General features: G+C 39.5%; 1 protein-coding gene across 3 annotated transcripts in view; it reads right to left on the bottom strand.

Annotated features, from left to right (window-relative positions):
• The window catches only part of si:dkey-22o22.2 (neural-cadherin), a 120,349-nt gene that overhangs the window by 18,685 nt on the left and 83,260 nt on the right, over nucleotides 1-18,404 (bottom strand). For 2 of the 3 annotated variants that reach the window (XR_009266505.1, XM_058747742.1), the window contains exons 12-18: nucleotides 17,134-17,301; nucleotides 8,954-9,203; nucleotides 7,466-7,593; nucleotides 6,936-7,122; nucleotides 5,802-5,945; nucleotides 2,309-2,592; nucleotides 230-1,847 (exon numbers count right to left, since the gene is read on the bottom strand). Coding sequence is in view for 2 of the 3 variants with exons in the window: in XM_058747742.1 (XP_058603725.1) it covers nucleotides 230-1,847; nucleotides 2,309-2,592; nucleotides 5,802-5,945; nucleotides 6,936-7,122; nucleotides 7,466-7,593; nucleotides 8,954-9,203; nucleotides 17,134-17,301 (2,779 nt within the window). In the remaining variant the exon portion in view is untranslated. The remainder of the gene's footprint in view (nucleotides 1-229; nucleotides 1,848-2,308; nucleotides 2,593-5,801; nucleotides 5,946-6,935; nucleotides 7,123-7,465; nucleotides 7,594-8,953; nucleotides 9,204-17,133; nucleotides 17,302-18,404) is intronic. The other variant, XM_058747743.1, reaches the window with a different exon arrangement.

Below are 18,404 nucleotides of genomic sequence, written 5' to 3'. Positions count from 1 at the left end.
AGTACCAAGCAAATATCATGCTAAATTAAAATGCTTACTCTTACAAAAAGTGCAACCATTGTATTTTGCACAATGGTAGTATCATGGTATTCTTGGAAGTACCTTAAAAAACATGGTATATTAATTCTAGTATCATAGTATATATTAAAGTAGCATAAGGGATGTAAATAACTTCCTGCTGAATTTTAGTACCATAGTAGCAAGATTATGACATTTATTTGGAACATACCCTGTAAGTTGTACACTATGAACTCGCTGTGTCCAGGTGCATGGGGATGGTCATTTTTATCTCCAATTATGACGGTGAGTGTACTGGTGGAGCTCATTGGTGGAGAGCCGCTGTCAATCATCAGGATGGGAAGAAGATACTGCTTCTGCTGTTCCCGGTCAAAGCTGCGTAGAGCGGTTATCATGGCACTGCCGTTCCGCAGATCAGTCAAGTTGAAATTAGTAACGTCAGAGGTCAACATCAGCAGACGGATGGAAAAAGGTCCTCCATTGGATGATGTGTCTCTGTCAATAACATTCAACAGAATGGATGTGTCGTTCATGTGAACGACCTGTGGTGCAATAGTGTTCTCCCACAGAATGGGCCGATATGGAGCCTCAAACTCTGGTCCATTGTCATTGACATCTTGTACGGTCACTAGCACGATGGCAGAGCCAGTCAGAGCAGGGCTGCCCATGTCTGTGGCCAGGATCATAAGCCTATGTTGAGACACCTTCTCCCTGTCCAGAGAGTCAGCTACCACAACCCAACCACTCTTATCCACCAGGAACTGCTGAAAGGGGTCTGATTCTGAGGCGATGCTGTATGTGAATCTCCCATTTTGACCAGAGTCCAGATCCATGGCTGTCACCTGTGCCACGATGGTGCCTATTGGAACGTCTTCGAACATAGATCCTGCCTCGTAGAACTGTGGGAAGAAGACTGGAGCATGGTCATTGGAGTCTTCCACCTGAATGATGCAGTAGGCCAGGCTAAAGAAGTCAGCATCCTCCACTTTGACTGTCAAGTTGAATGTGCGCTCATGTGGCTTTTCAAAGTCAATCTTCTTTTTTAGCCTCACTATGCCACGACGGTTCACCTTGTCAGTCTCGATGAAGAATTTGCGGTCTTCATCTCCACCAATGATACTAAATGTCATGACCGAATTTTCACCTTCATCACCATCGGTGGCAGCCACTACCACTACCTCACTGTTGATGTCCAAGTTTTCTGGCATAGAGGCCATGTAGACCCTCTGGGTGAACACTGGAGGATGGTCATTCACGTCAGAAACTATGATGGTGGCTGTTCCTGTGCCTGAAAGTCCTCCTCCATCACGAGCTTCTACCACAACGAGGTATCGATCCACCACTTCCCTGTCCAAAGAGCGAAGAACAGTATAAATTGTGCCAGTGGCTGGGTTGATGGAGAAGAGGTTAAGATTGATCTCATTGCGCACATTCTGAACAATTCTGTAGGTAAGGATAGCGTTCTTCCCAGCTTTTGGATCATCTAGATCAGTGGCCCGCATCTCCATTATGGAAGTGTCCGCTGGGGAGTTCTCAGGCACGTGACCTAAAAAGCAGTTGTCCGTTGCACACAGGAAAACAGGTGCGTTGTCATTGATATCCTGCACTTCGACTAGAACATCAGCAAACCCAGTAAGACCTGCTCCATTCTCATCAGTGGCAAGTACAAGGAATTGCCAGGCCGAGCGAACCTCACGATCTAAATGACGTTGGGCGAAGATCCTACCGTTCATCTCATCTATGGTGAATTCGCTACCAGCTCCCTGCCCATGTAGAGAATACCGCACTGCACGCTGGTCCGCCTCCTGATCTGGATCAGTGGCTGAGACCTGTGTGAAGAACAGATGGGAAAAAACAGGCATGCATATTAGAATTCAACACACTTGTCACAGAACATATGAGGCAATTAAAAGTTAATAGTCACAGCAAAGGAATGCCGATAGTTCTCTCCGCCTCTTTTCCGGTATGTTTACGTGAAGCCTTTGAAGTGTATTTTTTACACTGACAGCACAATACACAGCAATATTGAGACACGCTAGCAGAGAATGAAAACCGTGGCAGGGCGTGTCAAAATATTCATTTCAAATTGGCTTTCTTTTTCTTTCTAAGCTTTAAACTACATGAGAACTTTAATAAACCCATAACGAAACTAGAACTAATTTATAGCATATGTACAACTCACTCACAAAATCATTTCATATCTCTGTAAAAAGGTTGATATTCCTCTCTGCAACATTATTGCCTTTTTCATTCAACTACATGTGTCTGTTTGAGTATTTTAACCCCTCACCTCTAGTACAAGGACAGGAAGCTCTGTAAGTTCCTCCATGACGCTAGCGTGGTACTCAGTCTGAGTAAAAAGGGGTGCCTCATCATTCTGGTTGATGACGTTAATGACAACCATTGTCTGGTTTTCCCATTTTCCATCCGACGCGACCAGCCGTAACTCGTAGCGCTGCACCTGCTCATAGTCTAGCCGCTGGGCAATGAAGATCGTGCCAACCTCTGGCTCCACATCGAACGTGCCCATGGTGTTCCCAGAGGTAATCTGGTACCGCAGTTTGGCATTGGCACCTGTTTGGGGGGTTTGGGAAGCGTTAGCATTCTAGGAAGTGTTAAGCTTGGCTGAGCTGGATAAAAAGAGAATGTCAGTATTAATCTGTGCTCATTTGATGAGGATTACATAAAGGACAAGAAAGCTCTAATGCACACAGGCATGATATGATTGTGCTTAAATACTGAAATCAACATACATACAAAATGTTTTGTACATATTTTACACTTTTTTTGTTTACACTTTTTCTTAGTCAATGCGTTATTATACAAATTCAATTTGATCCTTTGCACATGACAGTTTCATTCTAAAAATGATACTCCAAATGTTTAATAACCTATCTCGGCTGACATATGAAATCCCATATATCTGAATATACTGTATGTATTGATATATTAAATCTCCCCAGCTTGACCCCAAATGGCTTTATCCACCCATGGTACACTGCTGGGCGGAAGGGCTCTAGTTTTGCGCCAGCTCTGTTTACCAGTCCGGATCAGATTCTATGAGACAAACACCATCTGGGCGTGATATGTGAGGATTTCATTAGAACGTGTCATGCTCATCCTGGCTACGGCCATCACGGTTGTGAATTGTGATGTGCTGTGACACTTGCTGAGGGGAGCTCCAGTGATTTTGCCAAAAGCAAGCTTCCTAACGACTACCCGGGCCATATGGCGGCCCTCCCCACAGCGCCACCACAGGCCAACCAGGTTAAACCTAACTATGTGATCTATAGAATGGTCATTGGTGATGAAAGACAGCTGAAAGTCCAGGAGACCTTGTGCTCAATCGGCTGTTGAAGAAAGTTCGGCGTGTTTTACATATTCCATCTTTGAAATCAGTCTGGAGTTTAATGAACAGCTCAGAGAGGGCACTGCTAATCAGCTTTAGGAAACACTTAACAGGACCATAAAATTCCTTCTCTCCTGCAAATCAGCTCCTAATTATTCCTATTCCCCATTTTCATCCCCAGCGTAATAAGAAATATTGCATTTTAATGGCGATCTCATTCATTGTGCCTTTCAAAGCAGGAAGGGGACAGAGGGACATCAAGCTTCGATTTGCATTCCCCTTCATGACAGTTGTGAGATATTAGCTGTCGCTCAGCTCCGGACCGTCCATCCAGCCGTGGCAGGTCACGTCACCCTTCTCACCTCCACGGCAGCGCGGGCGTCTCATCATTAATGAGCTATCAGACACCTGCACGTCTCCATCCCGCTGCCCCTGTCTCCTTCGCTTCAGTCTGCTTGTTGACACGGCTCCACGCCACACATAATTTGTCATGCATATGTAACAGGTGAAGCCGCGTCGCCGTGAGAGACATCGTGCTCCCGCCTGTTTGTTTATGTTGACAGATGAGCCGAAGTCACCATGCCCTGATGGAAATCAGAGCGAGATCAGGTGGAGGAATCGTGTCACTGAGATGTGTGGAGGTGACAGCCTGGAATATTCTACAGGCAGAGGATGAGAAATGAGGGGGTGGGCAGACAGGCAGGCTGCCACGCTACATTGGACGGATAGGTGATTTGTCCAAGCCTGTCGCGCTCAGATTAACAGGAGCGACTCTATGGCTGTTGGAGGAAAGAGCGACGGACCAAATGTTCCAACAGGACAAAATCAACTGTAGAAGTCGCTCCAGAATATGCAAATTTAACTGACCACCGAGAGTTTGCTTGACTAATTCATAGCCGCTCATGCATTCACATGGTTTCAGCAGCTAAGGCGAAGTTTTCAGGCAGTGTTGAGATTGTCTGAAGGATACAGAGCTCTCTAAAGACATAAATAAAACATTTACTAAACAGCCAAGTTTCATTTCAGAGGTCAAACAATGCATAGCATTAAGGTAAAGTACGCTGTCAGCAATGCTTGTACACATGCTAATTTTGGCATCTTACATTACAGGGACAAAAAAAAATACAGGCTGTCTTGTGTAAAATGGTGTAATGGTGATAGTTACATCATTGCAAAGTCTGTGCGCTATTGAAATAAACATGAACTCCCTGCAGTTTCAGCTTGCCCTTGAGGGATTCAGCATACTTTGGTAACAATACCAAAAGTATGCTGCTGTGCGGTGCGGATTGGACAACAAAAATGGCATGTTGTCCCTATTTCTGCCTCTCGGTGCTATCTTAAAGAGAATAGGGTTTGTCAGAAAATTTAAAAAAAAAAATTATGTGATTTTTAAGTTAACTGAAATAATATATGTATTAAAATGACAAAAGAATACAACATAATTACTTCAAATTTAACTAAAAGTAAATTTAAAAAAATAAAAAATACTACTATCTATATTTATTTTTAAAAAACAAAATATTTAAAAAAGTCAAAATATTTAAACTACAGAAGCCTGTACAATATGTAACCTGCATCAAACATAGTACTTCAATATCAAACAAGATAAGAACGACAGAGGATAACAAAACATTTAGATTTTGGACTTTTCCTCAAGTCATGGAATAAAGAATCTTTTATGGCATTAATGTGGTGCCATACGGAAAAGAGCACTCAGAATAAAACAATAGTCACTGGCAGAATTCACATTTTTGGGTGAACTATTTCTTTAAAAAACTTTTTTTTTTTAGTTTGACTGACAGACAATAGACGAATGAATCTGTGCAGCTTGTTTAATACACTTGTTATTTTCTTTCTCATTTAATCTCTGGTTACGCCACCTGGTAAAGCCTCTCGAGAGTTTTGTCAAAAATCTACCATTACACAGTACTTTTATCATTTCAGTATATTTTTCAAAAGTGTAGAGCTGCCTATTCCGTTCCATTTAAAAATCTCAATGGTTATTTGCCTGGTCCCTCAGATGTCACGCATCTCATGTAAATTTCTACGCAAAATCTTTCACACAAGGGTTTACTTCCATCATTAAAAAAGGCCTGCTACTTATTTAATTCTTTTTCTTGAAGACAACAAAGAAAAACAAATCAAAGAGACAAACATCAAATGGGGTTCTGAAATTGTTACACCCACATTCACCACAGAGATTTGCTAACAAGCTCAGCACAAAAAGGAGTGAATTTTCCACCTAGATTTATTTCGCTCAATTTCTTTTCGCAACCCCTCCTCCATCTCTGTCAAATATATCAGTGGGCTGTCAGATAGAAATCATTGCACAAACAAACAAAACTAAAACAACAAAACCACAAACTAAAGACAAATGACAGGACCACCTGAATAAAATATTTGATACACCTACATGCAACGGAAAAAAAATTACCTTCATCTTCATCGTTAGCTGTAACGGTAATGACCACAAAGCCCACTTCTTTGTCTTCCTCCACGCTGATCTCATATACAGGCTGAGAGAAGGCTGGAGCATTGTCATTAACATCTGTGACAAAAACCCTCACGTAGGCTGTGTCTAAAGGGCAGAAGAGGTGTGCATTACTTCCAGATCACATCAGTGCACATAGTCTCTCAAGAGAAAAGCCGTTCTTTATGGATAATTAATTTATAATTCAAACCAAGATGGGACAACAGAACAAAAACAAAGTCATTGGCATTCATTGTATGATGAAATGTAATTATCATCGAATCTCAAGTGAAATGTAAATATGTGTGTATACGTATATATTTGCACAACCGTTCAAAAGTTTGGAGTTGGTAAGATTTTTAAAAATGTTTTTGAAAGAAGTTCCTTATGCTCACCAGGCTGCATTTGATCAAAAATACAGTAAAAACAGTAATATTGTGAAACATTTTAAAATTACAGTGTTCTAGTTTACTGTATTTAAAATGTAATTTATTCCTGTGATGGCAAAGTGTTTAAGCAATTATTATTCCAGTGTCACATGATCCTTTGTAATATGCGTTGGTTCTCAAAAATCATTTATCAATAGTTATCAATATTGAAAACTATTTAATACTTTTGTGGAAACATTGATGCAGTTTTTTTCAGGAATGTCTGATGAATATCAAGTTCAAAAGAACAGCAGTGATTTCAAACAAACATTTTTGTGTCAGTCTCATTTGATCAATGCATCCTTGCTGAATAAAAGTCTTAATGGTCTCATATAGCTTTTTTTTTTAAAACATATTTCCAAAAACACAGACTCTGTAGAAAGTGTTAATGGGAAATTATTATTTTTGAAAACTTGTAGCAATGATTTATTCTATAAATTGTATTAAACATCCTAATGACTGTTTAATATTAAAACTGCGGACTTATTATATTATACGCAGCCTATATTACACAGAAATCCCTGGGATGGCATTAGTTCTTCATTAGGCGTGACTCATTGAAGTCTTAATGAATGGAGTTCATCCTGGAGGCTGGTGTGCCTTGCTGTAATTGGTTGAGGGGGAAACAGAGTGACTGAGGGGTTAAGAAGACAGGCTTCATGGATCACACCTGTGTTGGGTTGGCCCTGCTGACCGGGTCGGGCTGACTCTGAGCTATCCTGAGACTGGACCTCGATTAAGTAGGACCCTTTTTGTTCACGGTCGAAGGTGGCCCGGGTGTGGATGATGCCTGTGTAGGAATTAATGCTGAAGAACTGCGAGTCACCACTTTGATCCTTCAGAATGATGTAGTTAATCTAGGTAGGAAAGAGTGCCAAACAAGATTAAAAAAGAACTTTGCATCAAGTATTCTAAGAATCATTGCAAGGTAGTTTGAGAGTTTTAAGGCCAATTCACACTGCACCAACATATGCAGACCAACGGCGACAGTCACTAGATAACAGTACGTCACTTCTCAAACATTTCAAGACCAGACAAATGCAGAATCAATAAAAAAAATGAAAACAAATGCCAACCAACACTAACAGATGCCAACAGGGGTAGCGCACTGATGTGTGTTGCCATTTCTTTGCATCTGTCAGTGCAGTGTGAATTGCCATTAGAGAGAACCAGGAGGGAACATTATCAGAAGAGTCTCACCATTCCATGGAGACCAGAGTCCAGGTCAGTTGCTGAGACCTGAGCAACTGATGTGCCAATCTCCGCACCCTCTGGGACCGTCGCCTCATACGTGGATGACATGAAAAAGGGAACATTGTCATTGACGTCTGGAAAAAAAGAGTAAGAGCAATCTGTTACAAATTAAACACTACTGAAATCATCCAATGGATTCATTTGGACACGTTAGATAAGTGGAAAACTTTATTTTATAGTAAATACAGTGGCCCCAAAAAGTAGCTGAAGTTTAATTGCATTAGATACAAAATCAGGCTTCTGCAATCAAACGATTCAAGACATTTCTCACTTTTATGAATATTTCACTATTTCTGATTGCCATAAAGTACCGGTACATGTACTATTATAGCATATAAATACATTTAAAACATTTAACTTGAAAACAATTCAAAAACATTTAATTAAAAAAAATGTCTTTCTTTAAATCTAATCTAATCTAATTCGATGGCAATTTTAAGTATGACTAAAAAGTCACTTTTGGGGTTATTTGTTGGTCTTTTCATTATTTTTTATTTTACATCTTCATTAATTGTGCTCACGTTTGGTTTGTGGTTAACTGTGCATACAGTACGTTAGGCAAGAATATGTGCAGGTTTTAATGTGTGGATTCACTTAATGCAGGTTTATTGTCTGGATTCTCTGCTCTTCGCAGATTACAGCCCCTCTAAACTAGTTTTTCCGTGGGCTTTTTGTCTCCTTTTCCCTCTATTTCAATCTCCATTTTCCTCTTAATTAATGCTGATGTGGTCTCAAGTGTTGAGTGTCGGTGCCAAAGCTCTTCGCTGTTCCTATTACACACACACACACACCGTCGCTCTACGCCCCCCACCCTCCGCCTGTCATGCACTCATCAGCACTGTGGATTTCCACATACACTCAATGACAGCAGAGAACACTTTTGTGTACAAATGCACAACACAGGCTAAATGAGCTATGAAGAAAGGGAAAAAAAACATTAGCGTCAGCGGCTCAAACACAATCAGTGGATCAGATCAGACACTGCTGTGCTTCTGAGAAACCGCGCTGGCATGAAATGCTGATTGCTAAACCACCGCAAATGTGTTTACCTCTTTGAGGGCACACAGGCAGCGTGGAACTGGTTGTCGAGGCATATTTGTAGTGCACTAGTGAGAGGTGTCAACATGGACTATTATCATTGTGTCAGATTTATGCATTTTTGTTCTCTTTCTTTTTCTTTGTCTTACGCTAAGTAAAGTAGTTTCCATGATTTCTAGACATGGTACCATATATTGATAATGCTACAAAAGATTTATATTCCAGAAAATGCTGTTCTTTTGAACTTTCTATTCATCAAACAATACTAAAAGTGCATATACAATGCATGTACAATAAATAAATGCTATATAGAAAATTACCCCAAATGTGTGGTACTCATATTTACGTTTATATATAATTCTGATGTAATTTACAGAAGATTAGAGTATCTCTCACCTGTGATGTTGACATAGACAGTGGTGAAGGAAGCTAGTGGTACAGCCGCCACGTTCTGTACACGTACTCGGAGGGTAAAGAAACGCGTCGTCTCATAGTCTAGATTCTCTGCCACCAAGATAGAGGCAGAACCATCCCTCCGGTTAGGCTTGATGTAGAAGCGCACAGGCATGTTGGTCTCGGGAACCTGACCTTCCTCCAGGTTGTAAGTCACCCTGGGGTCACCAAGAGGGGACGTCGCCTTGATGGTCTGTTGGGGGGGGTTATAAAATTAATGAGCTTTAGGTTGGTGATATAAAATTAAATATGGCCTACATGGTGAAATATTGAATAGGGATGAAGTGTCAGTAGTGATGTGAAGGATCCTGTTACATCAAAAACCTTTTGATGTGTATATGAGTTTGTGTGAGTAATTGGGTAAAAACTGCTTGGATGTGCTATAATATTTTATAAGATTTTTTCATTATGAAACATATATTAGAGTAAGACGTAAACACCTTCTCCCAAAGCTCAAACAGGATAATTAGCATTATTTGTGAGAAGGCATTTGAAATCAGCAGAACCGTCGGTCAAGTGCCTGCTGACTGCAGCGTGTGAATACATTAGACATGGTTCATCTATAATCCATCCAATTGCTTATCGAACTGATATTGACAGTAATGGAGTAACTTTCTGCAGTAGTAGTTTTCAGACTTCTGTCTCACAGAGCTGCATTATACTAACAAAACAAAGTTACTTAAGGGGTAAGAAATAGATTTTATAACCATAATTAGTATATTACTTATAATTTAATAAGAGCAGTATTTCTCTGGTTCAAAATAAATGAATGTGATCATTTATTCCAGATCCGAATATACTATATTAACTGCAAAATAACAGTGATTAAACCAGCGATGAACATAAGCGTTTATGTTTTACTATAAAAAAACATATAAAACTTAACTACTACTTGGCTGTTAACCTGAATAAATGGACTTTTTTATTGTTCTCATACCTTGGCTAGAAGTGCAATGCCAAAACCTAAAAGCCAAAGTCATTGTTTATTCAGTGTTCAGCCAAAAACATGTGCATAGTACTTGGATACAAGACATGCAACCCATTTTGGCTTGGAAAATCCTATATTACAGCTGGAACTTGTCTGTGATGAGAACTCAAATGTCTTTTAGCTGACTAAACACATTTAACCCAAAACACCATCAACCAAATGACACTATAAAGCAAACAAAACATTCCAGAGACAATACAGCCAACGGCACAGCAAAGCCAACAGTCAAAAGTCAAAGAGAAAGTCCTAAACCATGTATGGTCATCCAGAGTAATGAATGCCTGGTGTACAGCACAGGTTATAAAACTTAGATGACAGAGAAAAGGGGTGAAAAGACAGTGCAAAATAAAGGTGAGTGGAGAGAGAGAGATGGAGAAATGACGAGTTGTAGAGAGAGAACATGGGTCCAGTCAGCCATTAAATCAACCCTGGCCATGGTTTTGAGAGCATCCGCCCACTGCAACACAGAAAACAAGCATCTTAAAAGCTCTGTGGCTTTTGCTTCCTGCTTTTAAGGGTCGACTTTGCCATCCGGTATGTGTTCCCCAACAGAAATGACCTATTCAGTGAACTTATTTGCCACAGTCACTTTGACAGAGATCCTTTAACTTCCTTGACCTATGCTATCTTGACTGTCTCAATGCTGATGCGGATCTCGGATCTAACAATTTTGAAGTAAATTTCATTAAAGTAATTAGTATATAAATTTAAATGTGATATGTAAATTTAAATGTGAGGGTTTAAATGTGCATGAAATAATGTCACAAAATAAAAAATAAAAAATAAATACAAAGAGAAGTACTATAAAGACTTATTTTTTGATGCAATTTTTTTTTCTTATGCTTTCGAAATTATTAGAAAAAATAGTGTGAAACGGCATTCATACAAAGAACTTGTGAGGCCTGAAACAGTCACTTACACACTCTCAACACACCACAAAACGGCATATTTTGAGATCAAATATCTCTCAGAAGTTACCTAGGCTTGTGCTCCTGTCCATTGGGACATCTTGCCTTCACTTCAAAACCTTAATTTCAACTAATTCATCATGTAGTTGACATTTTTATCCAAAGTGACTTACACTGCAATTTCTACAGGGACAATCCATCTGGAATAACCCAAGGTTAAGTGTTTTGATCAAGAGTACAATGATGATATTTCACAGATCAACCGTTGTGGGATTTGAACCTACAGCCTTTCATTTACCAGCCCACCACACCATTCTTTTGGTTAACCACCCGTGGGGTTAAACTATTCATACTACCGAAAGTTCCCCTATTCAACTAAACAGAAATTTGGTCAACTTTCAAATCCCAACCTGTCTAATCTTCCCTCCAAGAGTTTATTAGCGGACGTCTCTCAGGCTTGATGAGAACGGCGTTCTCATTATCCATACACACGAACAAGGCCCTTTAAATTACATCCTCAAGGTTGCAATTACTGCTTTTGAAAATGTGTTAATTAGCATTCCTTGAGATAATACCACAATGAGCTGACTGATATTTAAATTTTTAATTAGTTAGACAGAGAGACAGATAGATAGATGAAGAAGAAAGGCGGGGGAAGTGAGAGCAAGAAATGAATAGGAGCACTCGACGCACAACAAGGCTACTCAGTGTTGCTAATGAATGCATTATACTGTTTAACAAGCCTAATTTGTATTTAGAGTTCTGAGGATGAATTAGCATGAAGGATCCCAATGCACAGAACAGATTTGAACAGCCAGTTGCTACAGTTATTTCACATTAGGGAGTTCATACTGTATTTGCAGGGTTGACGCGAAAGAGAGATCGACTGTAATTGTTGTAAAGTGCTTTGTTTTTCAAGTCATATTACGGGGAACATCGGTGTTAGAGTTCGGCCGTCGGTGTGGGCGTCGAAGGGAGGGAAATAGAGACACGCGAAAGGAAGGATAAAGAAAATTAGGTTATTTGTCCAATTGTCAAGGTGCGTTCCATTAACAAAGGCAGTGATTGCATCTGAATACTTGTGTGACCTGTGTTTTGAAACCCCTCGACTGCAATTATAATCATTCCATCCTACTAAAAGTGTGGAGGGGCTGACAAAGTAGTGGTTGAATATGAAAAAGTACTGAAACTCAAGAGAGAGCAGGAAGGGAGGTGATAAAAAGCTCTGAGGAACAACACTTATCGTGTTTTCTGACTGAAGAGACACTGAAGGTGACCTCCAGGTACATCCTCCATTAGCAGAGCTATGAGAGTGGGCAGGGACGCACAGATCTGCTCTGACACACTGCCCTCAGGACCATCACCTTCATATGCACACTGTGGTGAACTTAACGCTAACTCACTCACACACACACACACACACAGACGTGCAGAAACTCAAAAGCTGAAACTACAGATAACTTAGGGAGGATATACAGTACAGCTTAGACAGTCTAATGCTAAATTTTTCACACTAGTCATAGCTGACCAGCTAGTTAGTGCTGGTTTGGTACTGGTCTAGCTTGTTTATCAGCCATGCAAAATTTACATTTATTCATTGAGCAGACACTTTTATCCAAGTGATTAACAAAATACAAGTAATTCATTTTAAGGAGGCAACAAAACAAGAAGTGCTAGAAATACTACGTTTCAAACATCATCTACACAAGCTTGAACAGGGAGGGATTTATGAAGGCATAGAAGTTTGTTTTGTTTTTTTCAAAAGAGTCGGCAGGATGCAGTTAATTGAAGAGATTACTTTCTTGAATATTGTCAGGGATTTAGTTGTCTGTGTAGGGTTAAGAAGATCATTCTACCGGTAAGGAACAGCGAATGAGAAGCTTCTGGAAAAAGATTCTGTGCCTGTATGTGATGGTCCCACAAGGTGCCAATCATTCCCTGAGAATTTTAGCTAGTCATTCAGCATTGTAATGGTTGAGCAAGGAAATCTTTCCAGTTATATTAGTTAAAGGAACAGTTCAAAACATACTAGTGACTAGTTTTTTTTTTTTTTTAATCAGGGTAGTCCCTACCAACATGAAATATTCATATACTAGACCAGCGTTTCTTAATCCCCGTCCTCTTGACCCCCCACATTGCACATTTTGTATGTTTCTCTTATCGCTTGTTCCATTCGACCGTAAGTGCCCTGCAACGTGGACATCACAGAAGATACCACCAAGTTCAAAAGGAGCATATGTTCCATTCCGTTCCAATTTACTTCTGTAGTAAGTTTGATCTGTTTGGGGGGAAGTAATTCATCATATGAGAAAATTATTATATTGAATAATTATCTTTGCTTTCGGAGGTGGATGCTTGCTGTTTGGGAACGCAGTCGCGTAAAACAATTAAACAGACTTAATTTGATGACAGACTTTGCTCAGGCATTTCAGAACGACCAAAAAACATTTCAGATGCTGTGCAATGAGATCAGTCCGCTGGTTAGTCAAGCTATCCCATCCCATCGTGCAAAGTCACATACCTTTTCTGATGCGAATGGTGGAATAAATACAGTAAAGTTTATGAGCATTTTTCTTTTATCCTACTCAATTGTGCGCAGAAGTTTTTTATGTATATTTTTAGAATTTATGTGGATCTTGGTATTTACATCCAGCATTTGTTTTTATGCGATATTCCAAAATATAGGTTGATGGAAACACAGCTACTGTGTAGGGACCATGTCAATCAGAACACAGTTCATTCACAGAGGTCTCTTCTAACGAGCTGGTAATTTGAATCAGGTGTGTTAAACAACAGAGACATGCAAAATATGCACAGCGGGGAGTCGTGAGGACCAGGATTAAGAACCACTGTAGAAAACTAACACAATGAGAAACTCTTGGCCCTGAATTGGCAACAGGTACAAACAAGACCATAAATGGAGTGATTGCAGAACAAAACACATTCTGAGAGCTATGGTCTCATGTCCTGTAATAAACAAAGAAAATCAGTTTACAAAATCAGAAATAATCGCACAAAAGTGACTGAAAGAGACAAAGAGTAGCTGGTGAGATCCGGTGCAGAGAGCTGTTAAAAAAAACACGTCTAGATGATAAGATGGGTAATGGCACTCCCAGCAAAATGAGCACAGCCTGAGGTGCCATGAAATTAGCAATAATTAGAAATCATCTCATTAAACAGCAATGGCATCAGAAAGAAAGCTGATCAGAAATGCCTTGCGGTGGCTCTTTTTCAGTGCCCGTCATAAAATACGCTTCAGTGCGGTCACATTGGATATTGTGCCCTAGAAAGTGACAGTTTAACTTACACTGCTAATACCCTGCTAATAGCAGAATTCATGCTGTGTAGAGGATCAGATTATATAGAAATACACACATACATTTATAAATTTTAATTACATGTGTTTATAGAGTGTATATACGTATATAAGAGTCTATACTTAGAATTGACATCATTTAGTTCAGAGCAAAGCCTGGTATAAATATGAAAGCAGTGTAGGTTAGAATGCTATTAGTATAAGTGAGGATGTTAAGTAATATAAATAATTGAGTGAAGTGAGTTCTATAGAAGGTGAGTAGAGAGATTAAAAAATACATCTGTATTGAAATGCTCAACATTTGGTGTGTGGAACAGTACATTAGGACGATATTAATTTTCTTTGACAGGGATGCTAACAGAAGCCCCTAGAGGAAGGCGGGCTGTCAGGAGATGAATGCAGTTAACTGAGCTTCACGCTGCTAGTCAAGTCCCAGCCAATTAGAAACTACTATGCAACATGCCATTTGAGTTCTTTTTCCTGTTCTTCATCGCCATGAATACGTACAATCAAAGGATTCAAGTAGACTGTGGATGTGCATACAGTAAATCTCTGTTCCAAACATCTTATCTTGCTTTATTATATATAGGTTTGTCGAAGTTTTTGGAATTCCTTATCCACAAATGATACATATTGCATATTATAAGGCAACATACGGTTATTGCTTAACTTTTGGAAGAGCCTTCGTGTGGAAGTGATGTTTAAAAGCTGTCTAGGTAAGCAGGTAAGTAGGTTTTAGAACAGAACATCTATCTATAAGTGTGTCTATGTACCTCCAATTCAGTGTAAACCCTGTAACTCTTTACAAACAGGTTTGTAAAAATGACTAGCAAAGCAGTCCGTGCACTAAAACCCATGCCGATGCAACCACCCTTTACAAGCCAGCGGGGAAAGAAGGTATTTTAAGATCAAACATCCCACCTAAGCCTATTTTACATCCTGTGGTAACACGAAGAAGAGAACATCCCCGCCACAGTTTGTGCCACCGAGGACTGCTAAGACAGATGCGGAGGTTCATACAGATTGCAGAATAGCTGGCAGCAGCCAGAGGAAGCCGCTGATGTCAGGAAAACACAGTGACTCCAGCAGAACTCCTCCTGGCACTCTTCACTGATAAATCTGCTGTATGTGAGGAAAACGGACTCGGAGGACTGGCCTTTTCGTCCCTTTTGAATGAATTAGAATAGAATGTTCAGACAAGCAGTCTGCTTGGGTTTGCTGGACAGATGAGGTTGTTTGTGGATGCTGATCTCTCTGTGGGTACAAGCTCCCAGACGAATGTAAAATGTGACAGCAAATGAAACAGGCTGAAATAGCAAACAAGATGAAGGCTGGATAAGATGTGACAAGCCTCAGCGGTAAGAAAGTCACAACACTCTACCTTTGCTTATCAACAGCACAACAAAGCAAGAGGCATTGTGAGTGAAAACCACTCCTCTGTTCCAAAACCCACTGAATTGCATTTAAAGACCTCATAGATGCAGCCCTGATGCAAAGGCTGTTACAAAAAGCAAGTATATTAATAATGCAGACTTGCTTGTTAAAATGTATAATTTTGGTTAAAGGCAGCATTGCATTTATTTTTTGAGTAGTCAGAGATCAACTGAGAAAAGCTTAGTAAAAATAAACACAATATGGCAGATGAAGAAAAAAATATTTTGATTACAATATATACTTATCATTTATGGAATACTGAGAAATATTGATAAATATTTAAATAATAAAAAAGACCAAACATTTGTGTACTATGTGTATGTATGCTTATGTGATTTCTCTCGCTTCACCTGTAATCAAATCAATAGTGAGTCAAGTATTTGTATGACACACATACGAGTTGCTATGTTGAACATTTCACATACTACATGTCAAAAGAGCAAAGAAAAGAACACACACACGCACACACACATGCATGTGTGTGTGTGTATATATGAATATATATATGTGTGTGTGTGTGTGCGTTTTTGTGACAAATGAGGACATAAATTTGTATAATGACAAGGATATGACATAGGTATTACAAGGAGAAGGTGACTTTTCAGGACATTGCCCCATGTCTCCACTTTTCAAAACTCTTATAAATCACACAGAATGGAGTGTATTGAAAATCTGAAATAGCACAAAGTTTCCTGTAAGGGGTAGGTTTAGGTGTAGGATTGGTGTAGGGCAATAGCACATACAGTTTGTACAGTATAAAAACCATTACGCCTATGGGATGTCCCCACAAAAACAAACGTGTGTGTGTGTGTGTGTGTGTGTATTTAATTGATCAAAAGGTACAATAAAGACTTTAATAATGTTACAAAAGATTAAATAAAGGTTGTTCTTTTGAACTTTCTATTCATCAAAGAATCCAAAATTTTTTAACGTGGTTTCCACAAAAATATGAAGCAGCACAAATGTTTTCAACATTCATAATAAGATTTCTTCAAGTTTCTTCAGCATCGTATCAGCATATTAGAATGATATCTGAAAGATCATGTAACACTGAAAATTAACTAAAGATGCTGACAATTCAGCTTTACCATCACAGGAATGAACTGCATTTTGAAATATATTCAAATAAAAAAAAAAAAAAAAACAGTTATTTAAAAATGTTAATAATATTTCACAGTATTGTAATTTTAACTGCATTTTTGATCAAATAAATGCAGTCTTGGTAAGCACAAGAAAAAATTAAATTTTACCTACCTGAAAATATCTTGCCAACCCCAAACTTCTGAATGGTAGTGTATATAATTATATATTATTTTACCAGTTAGGAACAGCTGCACAATCTGACTGACTGCAAAGCCATGCTTTTATGTTCCATGGCTTTTAATTATGAAATGTAGTGGTTGTACCTCATGTTTGGCATATTTCACACTCTTATAGAAAGCAGAGAGGAAACTCTGGTGGAATATGAACGTCTCACCACTATTTTGGTGTCGCGGGGTGTGTTCTCCGGGATCGTGACCCAATATTCCGCCTGCTCCCACTGCGGGGGCTGGTTGTGCACATTGGTGATGATGACAGTGAGGTCGACCGAGCTGCTCCGACTTCCTCCGTCTGTAGCGATGATCTGCTGGCTGATCCGTGATGTCTGTCAGGACGAGAGACAGGTGATATAATCCAGCCTAGGGGCTTATCAGCATACACTGAAATAATACAGGTTGTCACTGATACCAGTGAAGACAGATGAGTTTTTTTGTCAACGGTAGTTCAGAGATGAGAGAAATCCCTGATACTTCCACTTGAAGAATTGGTCTCCATTATCCATTGGATGTTTCACATCCAGAATATCATGTACGGGAGCTAAGACCCTAGATGTGTGTATGTGTTTTTTTTTATTTGACTTTAAAGACTCCTTCAAATGACTCCTAATAACTGAAAAGCACTTCTAAGATTGAGTCAGCAGTAAAATTAGCTTAACTGGCTTCAAAATTTTGTCTTGTTCAGGTCAGAATGAGGGAAAGGAAGAGGCAGACAGGAAGAGACAGATTGAGAGGAGGTAGGAATAACAGCAGTGGGGGCAGTTTAAGTTGTCAATTTGAAGACAGGTGAGTTTAGTGTGGGTGACATCGTCTGCCTTTCTAAAACTGATCCACTCAGACATAAGTGACGCAAGGTGGTCAGACTGGCTAATGAAAAACCAGACGTGCAGTATACACGTCTTAATGACCTGCTCTGAGGAAATTGCATCCACATCCATTTATGTTAAGAGCGATGAAAGCATGTTAAAAGCAGTGTAGTACTGGACATGAACCGTGCATTAATAAAGTCCAGCCTCTGATGCTTTACCTGAACACTGCCATCACTTATGACTCTATAAACAGGATGCAGGAGATTTCACCGGAGCTGAGCCTGTCTTTCTTTCCATGGCTCTGTATGCACATACAGCGTTTTAATGTCAAATCAACCCCCGATCTCTCAAAGCTTATATATCCAGCATAGAAATGACACAGACAGCCATTCGTGGGCAGAAACGTGAAGACGGTGGCATTTCTGGCATTTCTGCCCAACACACATATAAAAGAATGGATGTTTCTTCAACTATGGGATATTTTGACCTTAAACACATTTCGCACTCTCACTAGTTTAATTTGTGTATTAGTTTTTATTAGAGGAAAAATTGTTGGTCATGTTGAAAATGATGCCATAACTCTCACAATTTAAAAATAGTTGCAGAATAAATACTAAAATGAT

Source organism: Onychostoma macrolepis, chromosome 16, assembly GCF_012432095.1.
Source record: "Onychostoma macrolepis isolate SWU-2019 chromosome 16, ASM1243209v1, whole genome shotgun sequence".
NCBI lineage: Eukaryota > Metazoa > Chordata > Actinopteri > Cypriniformes > Cyprinidae > Onychostoma > Onychostoma macrolepis.
The sequence above is the reverse complement of the archived record's forward strand: the minus strand, read 5'-3'. Positions and strand labels throughout refer to the sequence as shown.